The sequence below is a fragment of the Pelobates fuscus genome, chromosome 8 (genome assembly GCF_036172605.1).
Source record: "Pelobates fuscus isolate aPelFus1 chromosome 8, aPelFus1.pri, whole genome shotgun sequence".
Classification (NCBI taxonomy): domain Eukaryota; kingdom Metazoa; phylum Chordata; class Amphibia; order Anura; family Pelobatidae; genus Pelobates; species Pelobates fuscus.
Window position 1 is genome coordinate 111912895 of NC_086324.1, and position 17067 is coordinate 111929961.

The window sequence follows — 17067 nt, forward strand, 5'->3', positions numbered from 1 at the left end:
CTGGGACATCAAGACCTTTCTGACTCTCTGGAGGTACTTAGATGTTGCAATCCTCCTTGCCTCTTTCTTGTGGTTGCCAATTGCTTGTGGTACCCTCATGTACTTGTAGCTATTATTTACATATCCTATTTGATGTCCTGATCATCTTTCCTCTTCTTGTCATTATCTGTCCATACTTATCTAGTCTAAATGACATCCTGATGCCCTTGCTGTATATCCTGGTTAGGTGGATCAGTGAGTCAATACCCCACTCATTCTTAGCATACAGCTTAATGTCAGAGTGGGTGTCTGATTGTTGCTCCACCCTTGAACCTGTATCTGTATCTAAAGGGGTGGAGGCCTATGCAGAACAGCATTAAGGATAGTGCATCACCTTGGTATATGCCACATCTGATGTTCACTTGAGTTATTGTCCTGGAATTCGCTTGTAGCGTTGTTTTCCAATTGCCCATCAAATTATTGATGAAGGTATGTATTGTCTTGTTGACCTTGTAGAGAGCAAAGCATTCCAGGTCCCATGTGTGTGGCTTGTGTCATAGGCTGCCTGGTAGTCAACCCAGGCTGTGCACAGATTGGTTTGTCTGTTATTAGAATACTGGGCAACTCATTGGTCTATCAGTAGTTGGTGTTTTAATCCTCTGGTATTGCTCTGAGTATTGCTCATGCAGTGACTTGTATGATCGGTCAGTAGTTAGGTGGTGGTGTTCCGTTGTGAGGGTTCTTCATGGCCAGTATTGATATGCCTTGGGTTATGCAGTTAGGGTGAAAGCCTGTTGCTAATAGCTGGTTTATTTGTGCTGCTAGACATTTAATGCAATGTTATTAATTTCTTAATTCAGTGGGTGTGGACCATGCCAGGTCCTAAGGCTTACCAACCCTTCACTTAGGTTACTCTTTGCTGGATAATTCCGACTGATGACTGATTTTTGTTATGGCAGCATGCAGTGGTTTGTTTTTAGGTCTAGTAGCCATGGGGCCTTGGTGTTGTGTGATGCTTCTTTCTCGCAGATGTTCTTCCAGTACTGTTCATTATCTGCTATGGGTAGGTCTTGAGTGGATATCTAGCTTTTCTAGGATCATATTTCTTATAGCTGTTTGGGCAGGGATTTAGGGTATGTGGGTATAGAAATGTCTTCCAAATAGTCCATCTAATTTCAGTTGTGACACTAGCTTCCTCTTGAAGATGTTCAAACGTTGTGTAACCAGCTGTTTTGGTGTTAGGGTAGGTGACGGTCACTTACTCATCTACATACATTTCATGTAGCCCCTCTCATTGAGTCTGCTATTATAGTAGCATTCAAGCAGGTCTAGGTTCTCGTTTCATGTCCAAAAATGCTGTGTTCCAGTAGCCCACTTGTCGTCAGATTTCCCTTGTTAATCTGGATATCCAAACCAACATGACTTTCTTGGTTTGTGTTGCTCTCATATTATTTAGATATATTGTTAGGATTTCTTAACAACAAACACTTACTAGTGCAGTGGTCAGACTAGGATTAAAACCTGGTGTGGCATTAGCGCACACACACACATTAGCGCAGACCTGAATGCTGGGAGTAAATCTCTTTAATGCATGCAAGCACTCACAATTTATACGCAAAGTAAACTCCTCCCCTGTGCCTGAGAGATACAGGAGTCAGGAACTTTACAAACTCAATTATCCCCCAGGTACAGAAAAGTATAACAATTATTTAACACCCCAAAAGTAACCCCAAAATACATGGAAACCCCTTGAGAGTCACATCCCTGGATAGCCTTCATCTGAGTGCCTAATATTTCCAAAAAGCATTCAGATCGGGTTGGTGGTTTGGGATTGCCATTGGGGTAAACTTTTGACCGGTCATGAGGTAGAAGCCCAAAATAATTCCAGAGAATTAGTGGCAACGGCCGGTCTCAGTTCAAAGATTCCTATACGAAAACCACACACAATAGACAAAATAATTCAAGTGTCCAATGACAATCACAGCCCAGGCGGGGGACAAAGGAGGAAGATACCAGGCGGGGGACGAAGGAGGAATAGGGTAAATGGCTTGTGTTCCTCCTTTGGAGCTGTGCAGATATGTGGTTAATGTACCCTCCTCACCTCTGGCACTGCAAACCGGTTTTAACATTATATTATATCCCCCTCATGCTTCACACTGCTCCTGCACACTCAAACTCTCCACACTCTGACAGAGCTGCTTACATAATCTACTGCTAGCACCCTCACGGTTTATCCTATACTCTCTCTGGTCCTAGGATCAGACCTTTGCCTCAGCCTGTTTCCAATACTATTTAAAAAGTGCAATCTCTTCACATGCCATGACAATGCACCCATCAGTGAGTTTGGAATATGCTTGTCTATGCTGATGTGGCATTGCAAGCCTGTATGTCATTGCACTACGAAAATAAAGAATAATATATATATATAGATATATATAATAGGAATAATATATAATAGGAATAATTTATTTATATATATATATATATATATATATATATATATATATATATATAAATTTAACAACTGTTACATTTTTTTCAATATTTTCAACATATTTAATGTTATGTATACAAATAGGAGATCAAGAAAAAAGCACTATTTCTCCTTTTAAGTGATTAAGTTTAACCGAGTTTTATTTTCTTAATGTTTATTTAAGGAACACTACAAATGCATAGAGCTTGTGGAATAGCTTTATGTGTGAAGAGTGCATCCTTTTTTTTCAAATTCACAAAAGTGCTAACTGTGGAGGTATACCCTCCTGAATATGGGTTACTACCGCCTAGGTCTCAACTTCCAGTTGTGATCAGCTCCAGAGTGATTATAGCTTCTTGCACAGGTTACCGTGGTATCACCCAAACACTAGTCGAGGCTTAGTGAAAAGTGAAGAAGACTGGTTTTATTATGGCCAGATGGCCCACTTATATACACAGCAAGGGTACAGTCAACCATGCCCAGAACACTCCCACATCAGGTCCACAAATCGCTTGTGTCAGCATGATTAAGCATAAAAATATAAATCAGCCAAAACACATATACAACATATAGGAACCCTGCATGCCATACATCCCCAGAAAGGTCTTCCTGGGGCACCCATTGTGTCTGAAAAGCACCTGGATCGGATATTGCTAGCCCGAATTAGGTGGAAGTCCAAAGTTCAGCAGGATGTGGCTAGCCCCCGATCCGGCACAGAGTTCCAGCAGGCTGAATAAGATTTTCTGGGCATGGCCACTATACCTCAGCGGCTAGGGAAGGCTGTTTAGCAAGACACCAATTGGGTGTCCCGTCACACACACACACAGAAGAAAAATAAATGTATCTGCCTTCAGATTAGGATTTGATACAAGGAATAAAAAATAAGATAAATATTAATAAATTAATAGGGTAAGAAGAATGTATAATCATGACAGTGCAGTGACTCATTTATAAAATTCCTTATATACAGCAGTCCAAGCAAAAACAGGCACTGATCAAATGTAATCCCTTCATAATCAACCAATCAACGCAATCTAAGTTAGCTAAAAATGGCACTGATATTTAGGATGCAAATGCACATAAGGAAAGAATGATGTTTGAGTGTTGGCGAGAACCTTGCTTTTTTTATATTTCTAAATATTTAAAAAAACAAAAAAACATTATGTTTTATTTTTCCTAAATGGTTTAGCAAACACATGAAAATGAAAGCACCAGTGACAAGGGCCACAGAAAAAAATGTGTATTAAGTTATACATTCTATGAGAATGTGTGTGAGTGGCACACTTGTTACCTACTGCAAGCTCATTTTAAGATTTGATTCCAGATGTAGCCGTAAACTTACAGATAATAAGGTTTCCTCCAATTTCTCTTTAAAGTTCTCAGGTGGCAAGATTCCAAGGGCCGGTCTATTGATGAAAGAGCTCTATGAAAAATAGAAGAAAAAAGTTGTTCAAATTGCAACCTATTAGATTTTGATCCTGTACAGTACCAAGTCTGTAGCATTTTCTGTTTACCAAAATAACTCAGGGATGGCTATCAGAGCTATAAGCCATGCAAGAAAAAAAAAAAAATAATAATAATAATATATACATACATATATATATGACTAACATTTTAAAATAGCAGTGTTAACATAGCAGAAATATTTATGAAGCATGGAAGAGGTTTGGAAGTATATGGCATGAACATTTTTTTTTATATCAAACAATGGCAATGGTTCTGGTCAGGAAGTCTATCTGAGAGCATATGGCCAGTTACCAACATGATTGTGGTGAGACCAAACATGATAAAACTCCTCACAGTGCAGAAAAAAGAAAAAAAAAGTGATCTGGTATGCATCAACTAGAGAAACTATGTTTCCATAACTATTCCAGAGTTTCCAACTTGACATGCAAATGAAGTCAGCCAGGCATCGTTTTTCAGACTTCATATTGCATTTATACAGTGATAACCTTAGCCATAAACCCCAACTTGTTTCCTGTTTAAATCAAAGCATGGGCTATGACTGAAAATAAATATTGAGTGGAAAACAAACATGGACTGCAGTTTCACCCTTGTAGGTCTCATCGGCATGGCGCTGATTCTGGTCGGAAAGCTGAAGTCTCTCGGAGAGCATATTTCTAAAATTATGCCACAAAGCTTGTGGTGAGACTGTTTGGATCAAGTGGTTTAATGAAAACCTATGTTTAAAAGGTAACGGTCAGTGTTTCAGTTTTGATGAATTGATAAAGATCAAAGAGATTGTTGAAGCATTGTTGCCATCGTTGGGATCAGTCATATAAGTGGCATAGGTATATTTTTAAAATGGAACTAGAAAGCTAAAAACTTATATGCAAATGGTAGACTTTATTGGGATCTAACTGAAAGGCAAACTCAATAATTATATAAAATGGCATAGAGATACATTAATCTGTATATCACCTCACCTCCCCCCTATTTCTCCCTCCCCCCCTCCCCGGGACAGCGCTCCTAGACTCGAGGGACTGATGGGGGTCTCGGGGGCCCCAAACATGGGACCGTGACTGACACATGGCCCCTCAACGCTGACACCGGGATCCGCTGCCCAGTAGATGCAGGTACCTAATTATTACAAGCTGACCTTTTGGCCCGTACAAGATAGAAGGGGTTCGGTGGGGCGGACGACTCCACTGTTGGACTAACCGATCCTCTTGGGCGGAGCCTGGCTCGCGCCTCCCACTTTACACACTCGTGCTACGAGTTGGGCAACTGGGCTGTGGTTTTCCTCGCCCTCTGGGCTGGTACCAGGGCGGGGCACCTCTAGCACCAGCTGCAGCACGAGACTCTTTACTAATACTGCCCTGTGCAGAACCACACATACACTTACAACTTCACATCCCCACCACAAACCCTTTCGGACGACCTCCCCCGGGGTCCGGAACCTGGCTTTCGACCTGCGGCACTTCTGATACTTACTTTTCGACTTTCCGCTTCCCCTCCTTCCCTTAGCTCCTCTTCCTCCTCCCCTCCCCCTCCACCGTTGGTCGGTGTCCGGGGGGCGCACTCTGACGGCCGCTCCGCGGGACCGCGGAATATCCGTGTATCGCTGAGACTGTGAGACATACTAACAACACTTCACAGGAATGGCCTACCAAAAGACGCCCATGAGGGTCCTCACACAGAACTGCAGAGGCCTCAACATACCTGAGCGACGGTCTCAACTCCTCAGGGAACTGAAGAGAAAACGCATTATGGTGGCTATGATCCAGGAAACCCATTTCCGAGAAAACTCGGCACCCACACTACGGAATAGACACTACCCAACTAACTTTTTCTCCAACCACCCAACGTCCCACAAAGCTGGCACAGCTATCCTCCTGGCAGCCGAACTAGACTTTAAGGAACTTGAAAGAACGCAGGACTCTCAAGGTCGATACCTCTTTCTCAAGGGGGTCATCGCCGATAAGATATACACCTTGGCCAATATCTACGCCCCTAACCGACGGCAAGCCCCCTTCATTCGAAATGCACTGCACATCCTGGAAGACTTCACAGACGGTATACTAATAGTTGGAGGAGACTTCAACGTACCCCTGGACCCGATAATGGACTCCTCCTCGGGACATAGCTGCATCCCACAGACTAGTATGCGTTCCATCCGCAGATCCTTGGAAGATCTGAGACTGGTCGACTGCTGGCGAGCACTCAACCCAACGGCGAGGGATTACACCTACTACTCCGTCCTCCACAACCGATACTCCCGCATTGATTATATATTCATCGTACAAGAGGGACTCACCCGCTTACACGGAGCTGACATAGATCCTGCCACATGGTCGGACCATGGATCGGTCTGGATAGAGCTGGAATCCCCTCTATTCCGCCCTTCATCCTGGTCCTGGCGGCTCAACGAGGCATTATTACTGGATCCCATCACAAAAGACCAAATAAATCAGGAGCTAGAACAATACTTCAGGGAAAATGACACACCTGACATCTCCCCAATATCCATATGGGAGGCCCACAAGAGTACCATCCGAGGAGTGCTCATCCGCATTGCATCACAAAAACGTAAGGCAAACATGTTGGAGATGCTCGACCTGCACCAGAAGATAACAACCCTGGAATGTCAACACAAGAGAACACAGTTGAACGAGGTCTACGGGGAGCTCATGGAACACCGGAGAAAACTTAGGGACCTCATCACCCGTAAACACTTCCGCACACTGCAGCGTACAAAAGGATTTTACTACGCCCATGCCAACAAAGGGGGAAAATATTTAGCCAGGCTACTGAAGGGCCCGGCACCCCGCAGGCAGATAAGAAAACTGCGACTAGCTCCGAACGAGATAACCTCCTTTCCACAGAAGATAGCTAACGAATTCCGGACTTTTTACAAGAACCTCTACAATTTGCCTCCACCTCCTCAGGGGACTGGAGCAGACAGTCACAAGTCACGCATAATGGCCTACTTGACCGAAACGGTCTCCAACACGATCGATCAGGACTCAGCGCTCGCACTCGATGCCCCGATTAGTCTGGAGGAGCTGGCAGCGGCCCTCAAAGTTACAAAATCGGGCAAGGCCCCTGGCCCCGATGGCTTCTCAACTGGCTACTATAAGAGCTTCTCCGCTCTTTTACTACCATGGCTAACTAAAGCGCTTAACGCGGTGGGCGAGGGTGGGCGCCTGGGCGCGGAGTCCCTGGCAGCGACCATCACGGTCCTGCCTAAGCCGGGTAAGGACCCGCTGCTTTGCGGGAGTTACCGCCCCATATCCTTGTTGAACGTGGACGCTAAGCTGTTCACCAAGGTTATGGCGAGCAGACTTAACCGCCTTCTGCCGGACCTGATCCACGCGGACCAAACGGGCTTCATCCCGGGACGTGAGGCCAGGGATAGTACACTGCGGGTATTCTCCATCCAACAACACGCCAGAATAACGAAGACTCGTCTACTACTCTTATCAACCGATGCCGAAAAGGCGTTTGATAGAGTGGATTGGACTTACATGCAAGCAACTCTTCAGAAGATGGGATGCGGGCAGAGGTTCCTCACCTGGATATCAGCCCTATATAGTACGCCGCACGCGACGGTAAGAGTCAATGGGTCAACAACTGCTGATTTCCCGATCAACAATGGCACCCGTCAGGGCTGCCCTCTCTCGCCGATCCTGTTCGCGATGTCCCTCGAACCACTACTCCAAGCAATTCGCTCAAACCCTGATATCCAGGGGTATAACTGGCGAGACACACACCATAAAGTAGCAGCGTACGCCGACGATCTTCTGTTTTTCGTGCAGAACCCAAGAACGACGCTACCGTGCCTCCTCTCAGAATTCGACAAATTTGGACGCATTTCGGGTTTTAAGCTCAACCTTTCAAAATGCGAAGTCCTAAATATCACAACCCCCACGGATGACTACATCTCTCTTGACTCACAATTCCCCTTCCAGTGGTGTCACGGTAAGATGAAGTACCTCGGGATCTGGGTGGCCACAGACCCCGAGGACACTTACCGATTTAACTTCACACCCCTTCTGAAGGCAATTGCGACCGACTTGGAGAAGTGGTCGTACCCCCACATTACATGGCACGGCAGAGTGGCGATCATCAAAATGAATGTCCTTCCACGAATCTTATACCTCATGCAGACCATCCCACTAGCCATACCAAATGCCTTCTTCTCATCTCTGAAGACGGCGATTATTAAATTTGTTTGGCGAGGTGGTCGCTCTAGAATTCGACACGACATCCTTTGCCGACCACGGCACCGTGGAGGACTAGCACTCCCAGACATTAAGAAATATCACCAAGCCACGATAATGCAGCGAATACTGGACTGGCACACAGATACCACGTCAAAACAATGGGTTACACTTGACAAAGGATTACTCGGACCCTCCCTCGAAATGGAGATATGGGGAACAGCAAAGAGGCGGATGGGTGGAGGAATTGCAAACGGATCGATACAACAAACACTAATGGGCTGGAGATCACTGAGAAAACATAGCCACGTATCGCCTACTCCCAGCCCCATGATTCCTATCACACACAACACGACTTTAGCAGGAGGTTTATCCTCGAGGGCGTGGCCCGCCGTCAGCGACAGGACGTACATCCCCTTCTACCGGGTCCTTACAGAGGGCAGACTACGCGACTCGACATCGTTGTTGGGTTCTGCCCCTAGGACACCCCTAGATGTTCTCAGATACCTACAACTACAACATTATTACAACTCAATACCGCATAAAGAACGCTTGCATCGGGAACTTACCTGGTTTGAAGACCTATGCGACCGGGGCAGCCCGCTGGACCATACAATCTCGGCACTATATCAGCACTTAATCGCCGGGGACGGGACCCAGCCGCACACCTTCCGCCGACAGTGGGAAACACAACTCGGGAAAACTCTGACTCCAGCACAGTGGGATACAGCTTTACTCTGGCAGCAGAAAAGCTCCATGAGCTCATACTACCAGGAGGTCAACTACAAATTGCTCTCGTTATGGTATAGGACCCCGACCCTGCTGCACAGGATATTCCCATCAATCACACCGATGTGTTGGAGATGCCAGGCAGAACGAGGTACATTGATTCACATTTGGTGGGAGTGCAGAGACATAGTCCCATACTGGGCGATGATAAAAAATGCCATTACCGACATCCTGGGTGACATCCCGGAGTGGAGTGTTGAGCTCGCCTTGTTGCACATCTCGACCCAACCTGTCCGAACTTACAAGAGGTCCATACTACGCCATCTGCTGAACGCCGCCAAAGCCAACATACCGGCACATTGGAAAACGCGTGATACACCGACGGAAAAAGAATGGATCAACAGGGTGGAAGACATACACGGAGCGGAAGACATCCATGCCTCCATGACCGGCCGCACAACGAAACATCTGGAGATGTGGCTCCCATGGTTCACATACATCACCCGCTATAGACTAGCGAGGGGTGCTCGCGGCCACCCTAGTGGGGGGACGGCGGCAGTGGGTCCCCCTTGATGCAGACCAACCTTCTTTACCCTCCTCCCCCCCTTCCTCCCACCTTTAATTTCTCCTCTTCTCTCTCTAACTCTGCTGCGGCTCGACTGTTAGGCCTAGGGGTCCCGGGGTTGGAAACCGGGATCGGGGAGATATCGTCCTCCTAAATTATAGGCTCCATACCACTGATGCCTCTGCCCTAGGCCATTATGTGGCGCAGACGACCGCCTACACCATAGTAATTGCGAAATACATTTACCATCTCGCATCTTCACGAAAAATGCCGTGGCGATGGTCAACTCTGGTTCTCTGTCCACGACGAGGTACCACATCGCTTCACACTCCCCCCCCCCTGACAACACTGACACACACACTACAGTTATAACATAATCTCTCACTCCACACACTTAACTTACCCACGACAACTACAAGTGACCTACACCTGAGACGTTCGCGCCCCACAGGCTCCGCCGACGGGGATGACGATTTAACTTATGACCACTTACGTCTTTGAACATGACGGAAAGGCCCCTGGGAACGCGAAGTCTTAGCAGGGACAACTTCTCCGACCACCTTGTCCCGAGCGGGAGATCGGACCACAATACACACACTGAAGAGAATAGGTGTCATCCCGGGCACCCTGTAGCAATCTGTGAAAGACACCCATGGCGACCCCGACATCCACGGGTTCACATGACTGATAGACGCTGTAACGGAGCTCCGTGTACTCCGACCGAGTACCCTCCGTTGATGGATGCTCCTAGCGCTCTCAGAGGACTCCAAGCACTGCAGACGACACCACAACCACCGCAGGCTCCACAACCGCCGTAGTTTAACTGGAGCCGCGCCGTCTTCCTTCCACCCTGGATCGGCTTCTGTCCTCCAGGACCGTGTGGGGAAGACCTCTCCTCCAGGAGAGCGTATCCGGAACAAGCTCTTACAAGAGCTAAGTGATTAAGAGCTCAGGGGAATATGCAGCGCATAGCAATCCCCAGTGTGATATAGCAGTTCCCTCCAATAACGAGACAAGGCTACGTATTGAGGGTCAGAAGAGGTCTGAGGACTGGAACACCCAGCCTGCTTTTTATTAGGATCAGGTACATACAGGACACTCCCAGGGGGAGGATGAAATTGACCAATCACATGCATGGTAACACCCCCACGTCTCCTCCCCTCAGATAAACACATAACCCAATTAAAACATACATTATTTTACCCAAGTTCTGGATGTACCCCAAAAACAGGGGGTACAGCTTTAAATCTGGTATCCCCAAATAGCCCTTGTTCAGGGGAACAGTCTGTCCAAAAATCAGCCCATTCGGATGGATGGTTCGGGAGATACAGGGCTCCAAAGTTTTGACCGACCGCACAGACCAACTAGCCGAAAATAGTTCCATGAGTTTTGGCCTTGCGGTCGGTCTCCGTTCGCACGGTAAAATAGACGAAATTCTTGCCATCCATTCGCATCTTTGTGGTCGCTAGAATCCCCATACTAAGTTAAGTATAACTACCGAACGGCCGGTCGTTCGGTAGTTTCCGTGCGTAATTCTGGATGTCTGGAGGTCTTAGCGGTATTCGCCTGTTTGTGCTTCCGATTTCAGTTCCATGCGTTCACAGGCAAACACCGCTGTTCGCACGCAAGATGGCCGCGAACACGTGGAAAAGTCCCGAAATGGCGGCCACCTATTCAGAGCACAAAGAATTCGCATGAAATCATGCGAACGGCTGTATTCTCCAGTAATGTGATTCTTATGCAATCTATTCGCCTAAATCTCCTGGCTGTTAGGTTATATTAGTAGTCCAAACCTACAGCATAGATAAAGGGAAAAAGACAGTCTAATACAAGTCCATATGCCTGAATACAGGGTTTGCAGTGCAATATAGTCCAGGACCATAGTCGCAGGGGAGGAGGCGGGCAAGCAGGCCTCTCCAGGACAAAGTGGCGAAGGGCACCTCGTCACAGACGCCATAGCTACAGATTGGTGCGCCTGACTCGATAAAGGTACATAGACTACCTTCTTTATTTTCTGCCCTGGCATTCCGCCAAAGATTCTAGAGTCCCATACTTACGTATCCTTCCCGTGTCCCAGGCCTAGTTGGAAAAAAAAGCTTCTCCCGACGCTAACCACACTTGTCCTTAACGTATTGATGTGCCTTGGGAAACCCTACAGGTTCCCTTTGTTTAGTGCTCCAAGAGATATCCTCATTACATTTACTTAAGTGCCTACTTTATCCATTAAGCACGTATATTATGTTTACTCACCAGGAGACCTGCGTGTCTCCTTATTGATAATACCGCTGAGATTTGCATGTCTCGTGTTCTGACATATTATTTTAAATGCCTGAAACCTGCGTGTTTCCCACTGCTTATTTACTGTGCATTCTATATGTCATGTTAATACCTTAATAAAAAAAGATTTACAAAAAAATCAATCTGTATATCAGAAGTGCCAGGTTATCCCAGCACTACAACTGGAAAGGGTTTTCATCCAGTGTTCCTCAATTCTTTATGAAGAAGTTCCCCGGCAGGTCTACAAAATGTGTGTACAATATTTATACAATGTTTTTTCTTTGGGGATTCTAGAGACACTGGAGATCCTCATGCATATTGCCTAACCATCCAGAATTCCCTCTAGTGGCTGTCTGGTAGACAGCCATCAAGAGGAGTTAACCAATAAATGTAAGTATTGCAGTTTATAAAAAAAAAAAAAAATCTGCAATAATTGTAAATAATTTGTAAACCCAGATCACTTCGATGAGTTGAATTTGTTTGGGCGCCTACAGTGTTCTTTTAAATAAACATAATTCAAAATAATAATAATAATAATAATAATAATAATAATAATAATAATTGGAGAGAATGTGTGTCTGCCATTGAGTGTGTGTCAGTAATTATGTTATGTGTCAAATCATTGTGTGTGAATGTATGTGTCAGCTTCATCTGTGTGTAAATGTGTGGGTCTGGCACACACACTTGCATACAGAGGATATAGTGTCTTATGTGTATAAGTGTGTGTGTGTGTGTGTGTGCCAGTGTCCTATGCGTGTGTGTGTCGGTCAGTAAAGGTATGTGTATGTCAGTGTGTGTCATATCAGTGAGAGTGTGTGTCTGTCAGTGAATGTGTTCTCTGTGTGTGTGTGACAGAGTCATCTGTGTGGGTACTGACACACACACACACGCACACACATTGTACACTATTGGAGATTATATTTTCATTTTGTGACTTTTATACTTCAGATTAATAGTTCAGACACGCAATAGAAATGACTTTCTCAGCCAGCTCTTAGTGTACCCTCTGCCTTTGGTGTGTGCACCCCCTGGGCTGCACGATCCACAGATTAAAAATAATAGGGCTTAATACACAAAAAAAATCCTAAAATATATGGAATATTCCCTATCTAGTGCTGCTCAATTATAGCAATACTGTTACATAAAGATGCCACAGGCACTAATCACTGTGTCATATATGTATGGTGGCAATAGAGGCTTAATAAAGTCAATTTGGGGCCGTGGCTTGGAGATCAGCGAACATGGCTGCCTAGTCCGTGAGCTCCCCGCCGGCCTAGCACTCAACCTCACCGACCGCACAGCCAAACGCTCAAAATGGGGAAAACTCACCGCACATCAAGCGCCCAAAGACCTGCGGACAACCCCGAAAAGCACTCCGAACCCCTCCATGAAGCAGTACCTCGTGGCACAGGCGGACCCGGACCAGCAGGCCTCAACTGACTCCACGGCCTCTGGCTTTTCCAGCCCGCGAACCCCGCAGGGAGAACACACGCCAGTGATCTCCCAAACCTCCACCCCTGAGCTGATGTCCATACTGCAGCAGCTGCCCACAAAAGCAGACCTGAAGATGGCGAACGCAGAACTCCGCACCTCCATAACTACAGAGCTCCATGCACTGCGAGAGGAGATACAAGGCCTCAGCCAGAAAGTGGCCCAGCTTGAAGCAGACAGCGATCACATGTCTGCCGCACAGGAAGCAAACACTGACAAGCTGCAATCCCATACAAAGGTACTGCAGCAAATGGCACTTCATATTGAGGACTTAGATAACAGGTGTAGGAGACAGAACATCCGTATCAGGGGGGTGCCTGAGGAACTGGACAAGAAAATCCTATTCAAGCCACCTTGTCAGACCTATTTAACAAACTACTGGCCCGGCCACTCCAGACGCCTATAGGCTTTGTACGAGCGCATCGCGCACTAAGGCCCCAGGGACCCCCAGAAGGCCCATCCCGCGACATCATCTGCTGCCTAGAGAGCTTACCCCTGAAAGAGGAGATCCTCCGCAAAGCCAGAAACACGGATACAATTTTATTGGAAGGCTCGGAGATTCACCTGTTTCCCGATCTGTCCCCAGCAACCCTGACATGTAGGAGAGCGATGAAACCCCTAATCAGACAACTGCAAGCAGCCCACATGAGGTACCGCTGGTGTTTTCCCACGAGACTGCAGGTTGCGACTCCCAATGGCCCTTCATGGTCCTAGGAGAGGAAGATGCTCAGGCGTTCCAGAAAGAGCTACACCTGCCACCGGAGACACTGATCTGGCCGAATCCACTAAATCTTTACACCTTTGCCCCCAGACCGCAAGGCACGGGCCCCCGTCCTCAGAGACTTAGGCCACCCCGCACACAGACGACCAGACCGGTGGGGATGCCCAACTGAAAACTGTCACGCTTGAAGGACGACTCGGCCTCGGAACTGTTACCCTGACACCGCAGGCATACTGTGAACTATGGACCTTACACCCGAGTGCCTCTGGCGCTCCGCCACTCTATGAACACTGATGTGCCATTTGCCACAGCAAGTATTGCTAGAGCTGCGGCTCCAGACAGGGGGGGAGGGTGGGGAGATAGGGGGACATTCAAGAGCTTGGAAGTGCTAACTCAGGGGGTGGGGGGGGGGTACTCTGAACCTGCTTCCTCATCGAGGGTTGGAGACTCACACAGGGCCTTATGCGCGAGAGGAGAACGAGAGATATAGTGCACCCTAACCGCCCGATGGCTAGACCCCCCAACACCAGCACCCAGGAGCTCGCCATTTAGGCTGGGATTTGCCCGCTGGAGCAGGGGAGGGGGGAGGGAGGGAGATAGAACAGGGGGACAAGAGGGGGGGAGGGAAATGGAGACAAGGGAGGGGGGAGGGCCACGTGACAGGCCACCAGGTGACCTACACGATGAAGGTGCATGAGGGAACTATGTTGAGATGTTTTCTGTTATGGCTGATGAACATGTTCAAGTTATTATTGTCATTATAAGGTGAGGTTGACACATATGCTTCATTCTAGATAGATTGTGCCGTAAGCCGGGGAGACGGAAGATCCTGACTGGGTGGAGCCCCGAGAGGCCACAGTGGTCAGCGACGACCGATTTGCGAGCGCACTTGGTCCCCTGGGCCCTGCCCACTTGGGAATTCCGGGACTGCCCTACTGGAGTGAGCGACAAGAATCAGGTGAGCGGTTCCCCTCTGCCCGCTAACAGTTGGGGGGGCCTTCCTGCCCTCCGACGCTCTTTTCCGACACCGCTGGTTACAGCGACTGTGTAAGACTCAGGGACTGTGACATACAACCCCTGACCCTTTCAACCCCGCTTACCCTATACTTCCCTGTACCCCCCTTACCCCATCCTAACGCTTGACTGCCGGACGGACAAGACAGCACTCAAACACCCGACAGACAGGTCTCGGCCATGCCCACTACCCCGGCCCCCATCACGATTCTTTCCCTCAATGCTAGGGGCCTAAACAAACCCGAGAAAAGGTCGGGAGCCATGAGGGACTTCCTCTCCCATAAAGTATCCATAGTGTATTTACAGGAGACACACTTCAGAGAGGGGTCGCGACCCTCACTGACGAATCAGCACTATCCCATTGGATACTACAGTGACTTCCAGGGTGGGAAATCCAGGGGGACAGCGATCCTTCTTCACAAACGCATTCCGTTTAAAGAAAAGGGAGTAATGACCGACCCGGAGGGACGGTACATTTTCTTAAAGGGGGAGATAGCAGGCACACTATACACCTTCGCTAACGTCTATACCCCAAACTGTAGACAATACTGTTTCCTAGCCCGGATACTCTGACCCCTTAAGAGCTTCACAGAGGGCGTGCTGGTACTAGTGGGAGACCTGAACGTAGCTCTGGACTCCAAGTGGGACTCCTCCCTGGGTCGCTCACACGTCCCCACCCAACATCTTACAGCGATCAGGGCCTTATTGGCAAGGGAGAGGCTTGTGGACTGTTGGAGGGCTCTACACCCCGATGAAAGGGATTATACCTTTTACTCACACCCGCATAATTCATACACCCGCATCGACTACCTCTTTATGCCACAATACCACCTACTGCTGGCACTTCGGGCTGACCAGGGTACCGCGACATGGTCGGACCATGCACCGTTGACGGTCACTCTGAAGTCCCCTCTATTCAGACCTAAGATCTCCAAATGGCGGTTAAATGAAGCCCTACTAGCCAAGCCAGAACTGACGGCGGAAATAGAAACCACATTACATGAATACTTCACACACACAATGGTACCCAGACGTCCCCCACCATACGGTGGGAAGCACACAAAAGTGTAATTAGGGGGCATTTCATACAAAAGGGCGCCCTCCTAAAGAAACAAAGGGAGGTGTGCATGGTCTCACTACTGGCAGACATACAACACCTAGACGCCCTCAATAAACGACTACAACTCCCCACACACCAGGCGACGTTACTAAGTCTGCGGAGAGAGCTGACCACACTCCTACACTCCCAACACCATAGAGCCGCACTGCGAAATAGGGCTTTCTTCCACGTAAATGGTAACAAGAGTGGGAAACTTCTAGCGCGCATGCTCAATAAAAAGAGGCAAGACACATACATTGCCCGCATTCGAGACAAGGGTGGAATCCTTCACAGACACCCCACTAAGATACAGGAGATCATCCGGGCATACTACACAGAACTATACTCCATGCCGCGGCCACACACAGACTCACACGCCCTCAGACTCCGTGACTCTATAGACGAATACCTTTCGGCCCATACACTCCCCTGCCTAACGACAGATGTAGCTGACCAGCTGGAGGAACCCATTACCCTAGAGGAACTGGCACTTGCGATCAAAAGCTCTAAACCTGGGGGGAGCCCAGGCCCTGATGGACTGCCACTAAAATACTACAAGAGATATGTACCCCCCGTTAGTAGACATGTTTAATGCAATCAGAGAGGGACAGGACCTTCCCGAGCAGGCACTAACAGCACACATCACCATCATCCCCAAGGAGGGAAAGGATCGGGAGCACTGTGGGAGCTACCGACCTATATCCCTCATCAACACGGATCTTAAACTTCTGGCAAAGGTCCTAGCTACCAGACTCCAAACACACGTGCCCAGTCTGGTCCACGCAGACCAGGTGGGATTCGTGATGGGACGTGAAGCTAGGGACAACACTATCAGAGCCCTCACGCTTATGCATAGGAAATCCGGGGTTGACTTGGGCCTTCTTCTGCTCTCCACGGATGCGGAGAAGGCCTTTGACAGGGTCAGCTGGGAATATATGTTCCGGACGCTGGCACATATGGGTTTGGGACCACACCTCCAGGGATGGATTAGAGCCCTTTACTCCAGGCCGACAGCACACGTGCTGGTCAACGGGGCACTAACGGAGGCATTTCCAA

At 48.0% G+C, this 17067-nt stretch overlaps 1 protein-coding gene across 1 annotated transcript in view; it reads right to left on the reverse strand.

Moving 5' to 3' along the window:
- Positions 1 to 17067, reverse strand: part of LOC134571702 (4-aminobutyrate aminotransferase, mitochondrial-like) — a 965679-nt gene that overhangs the window by 606147 nt on the left and 342465 nt on the right. The window contains exon 7 of the mRNA XM_063430224.1: positions 3795 to 3875. Within this exon, the coding sequence (XP_063286294.1) occupies positions 3795 to 3875 (81 nt within the window). The remainder of the gene's footprint in view (positions 1 to 3794; positions 3876 to 17067) is intronic.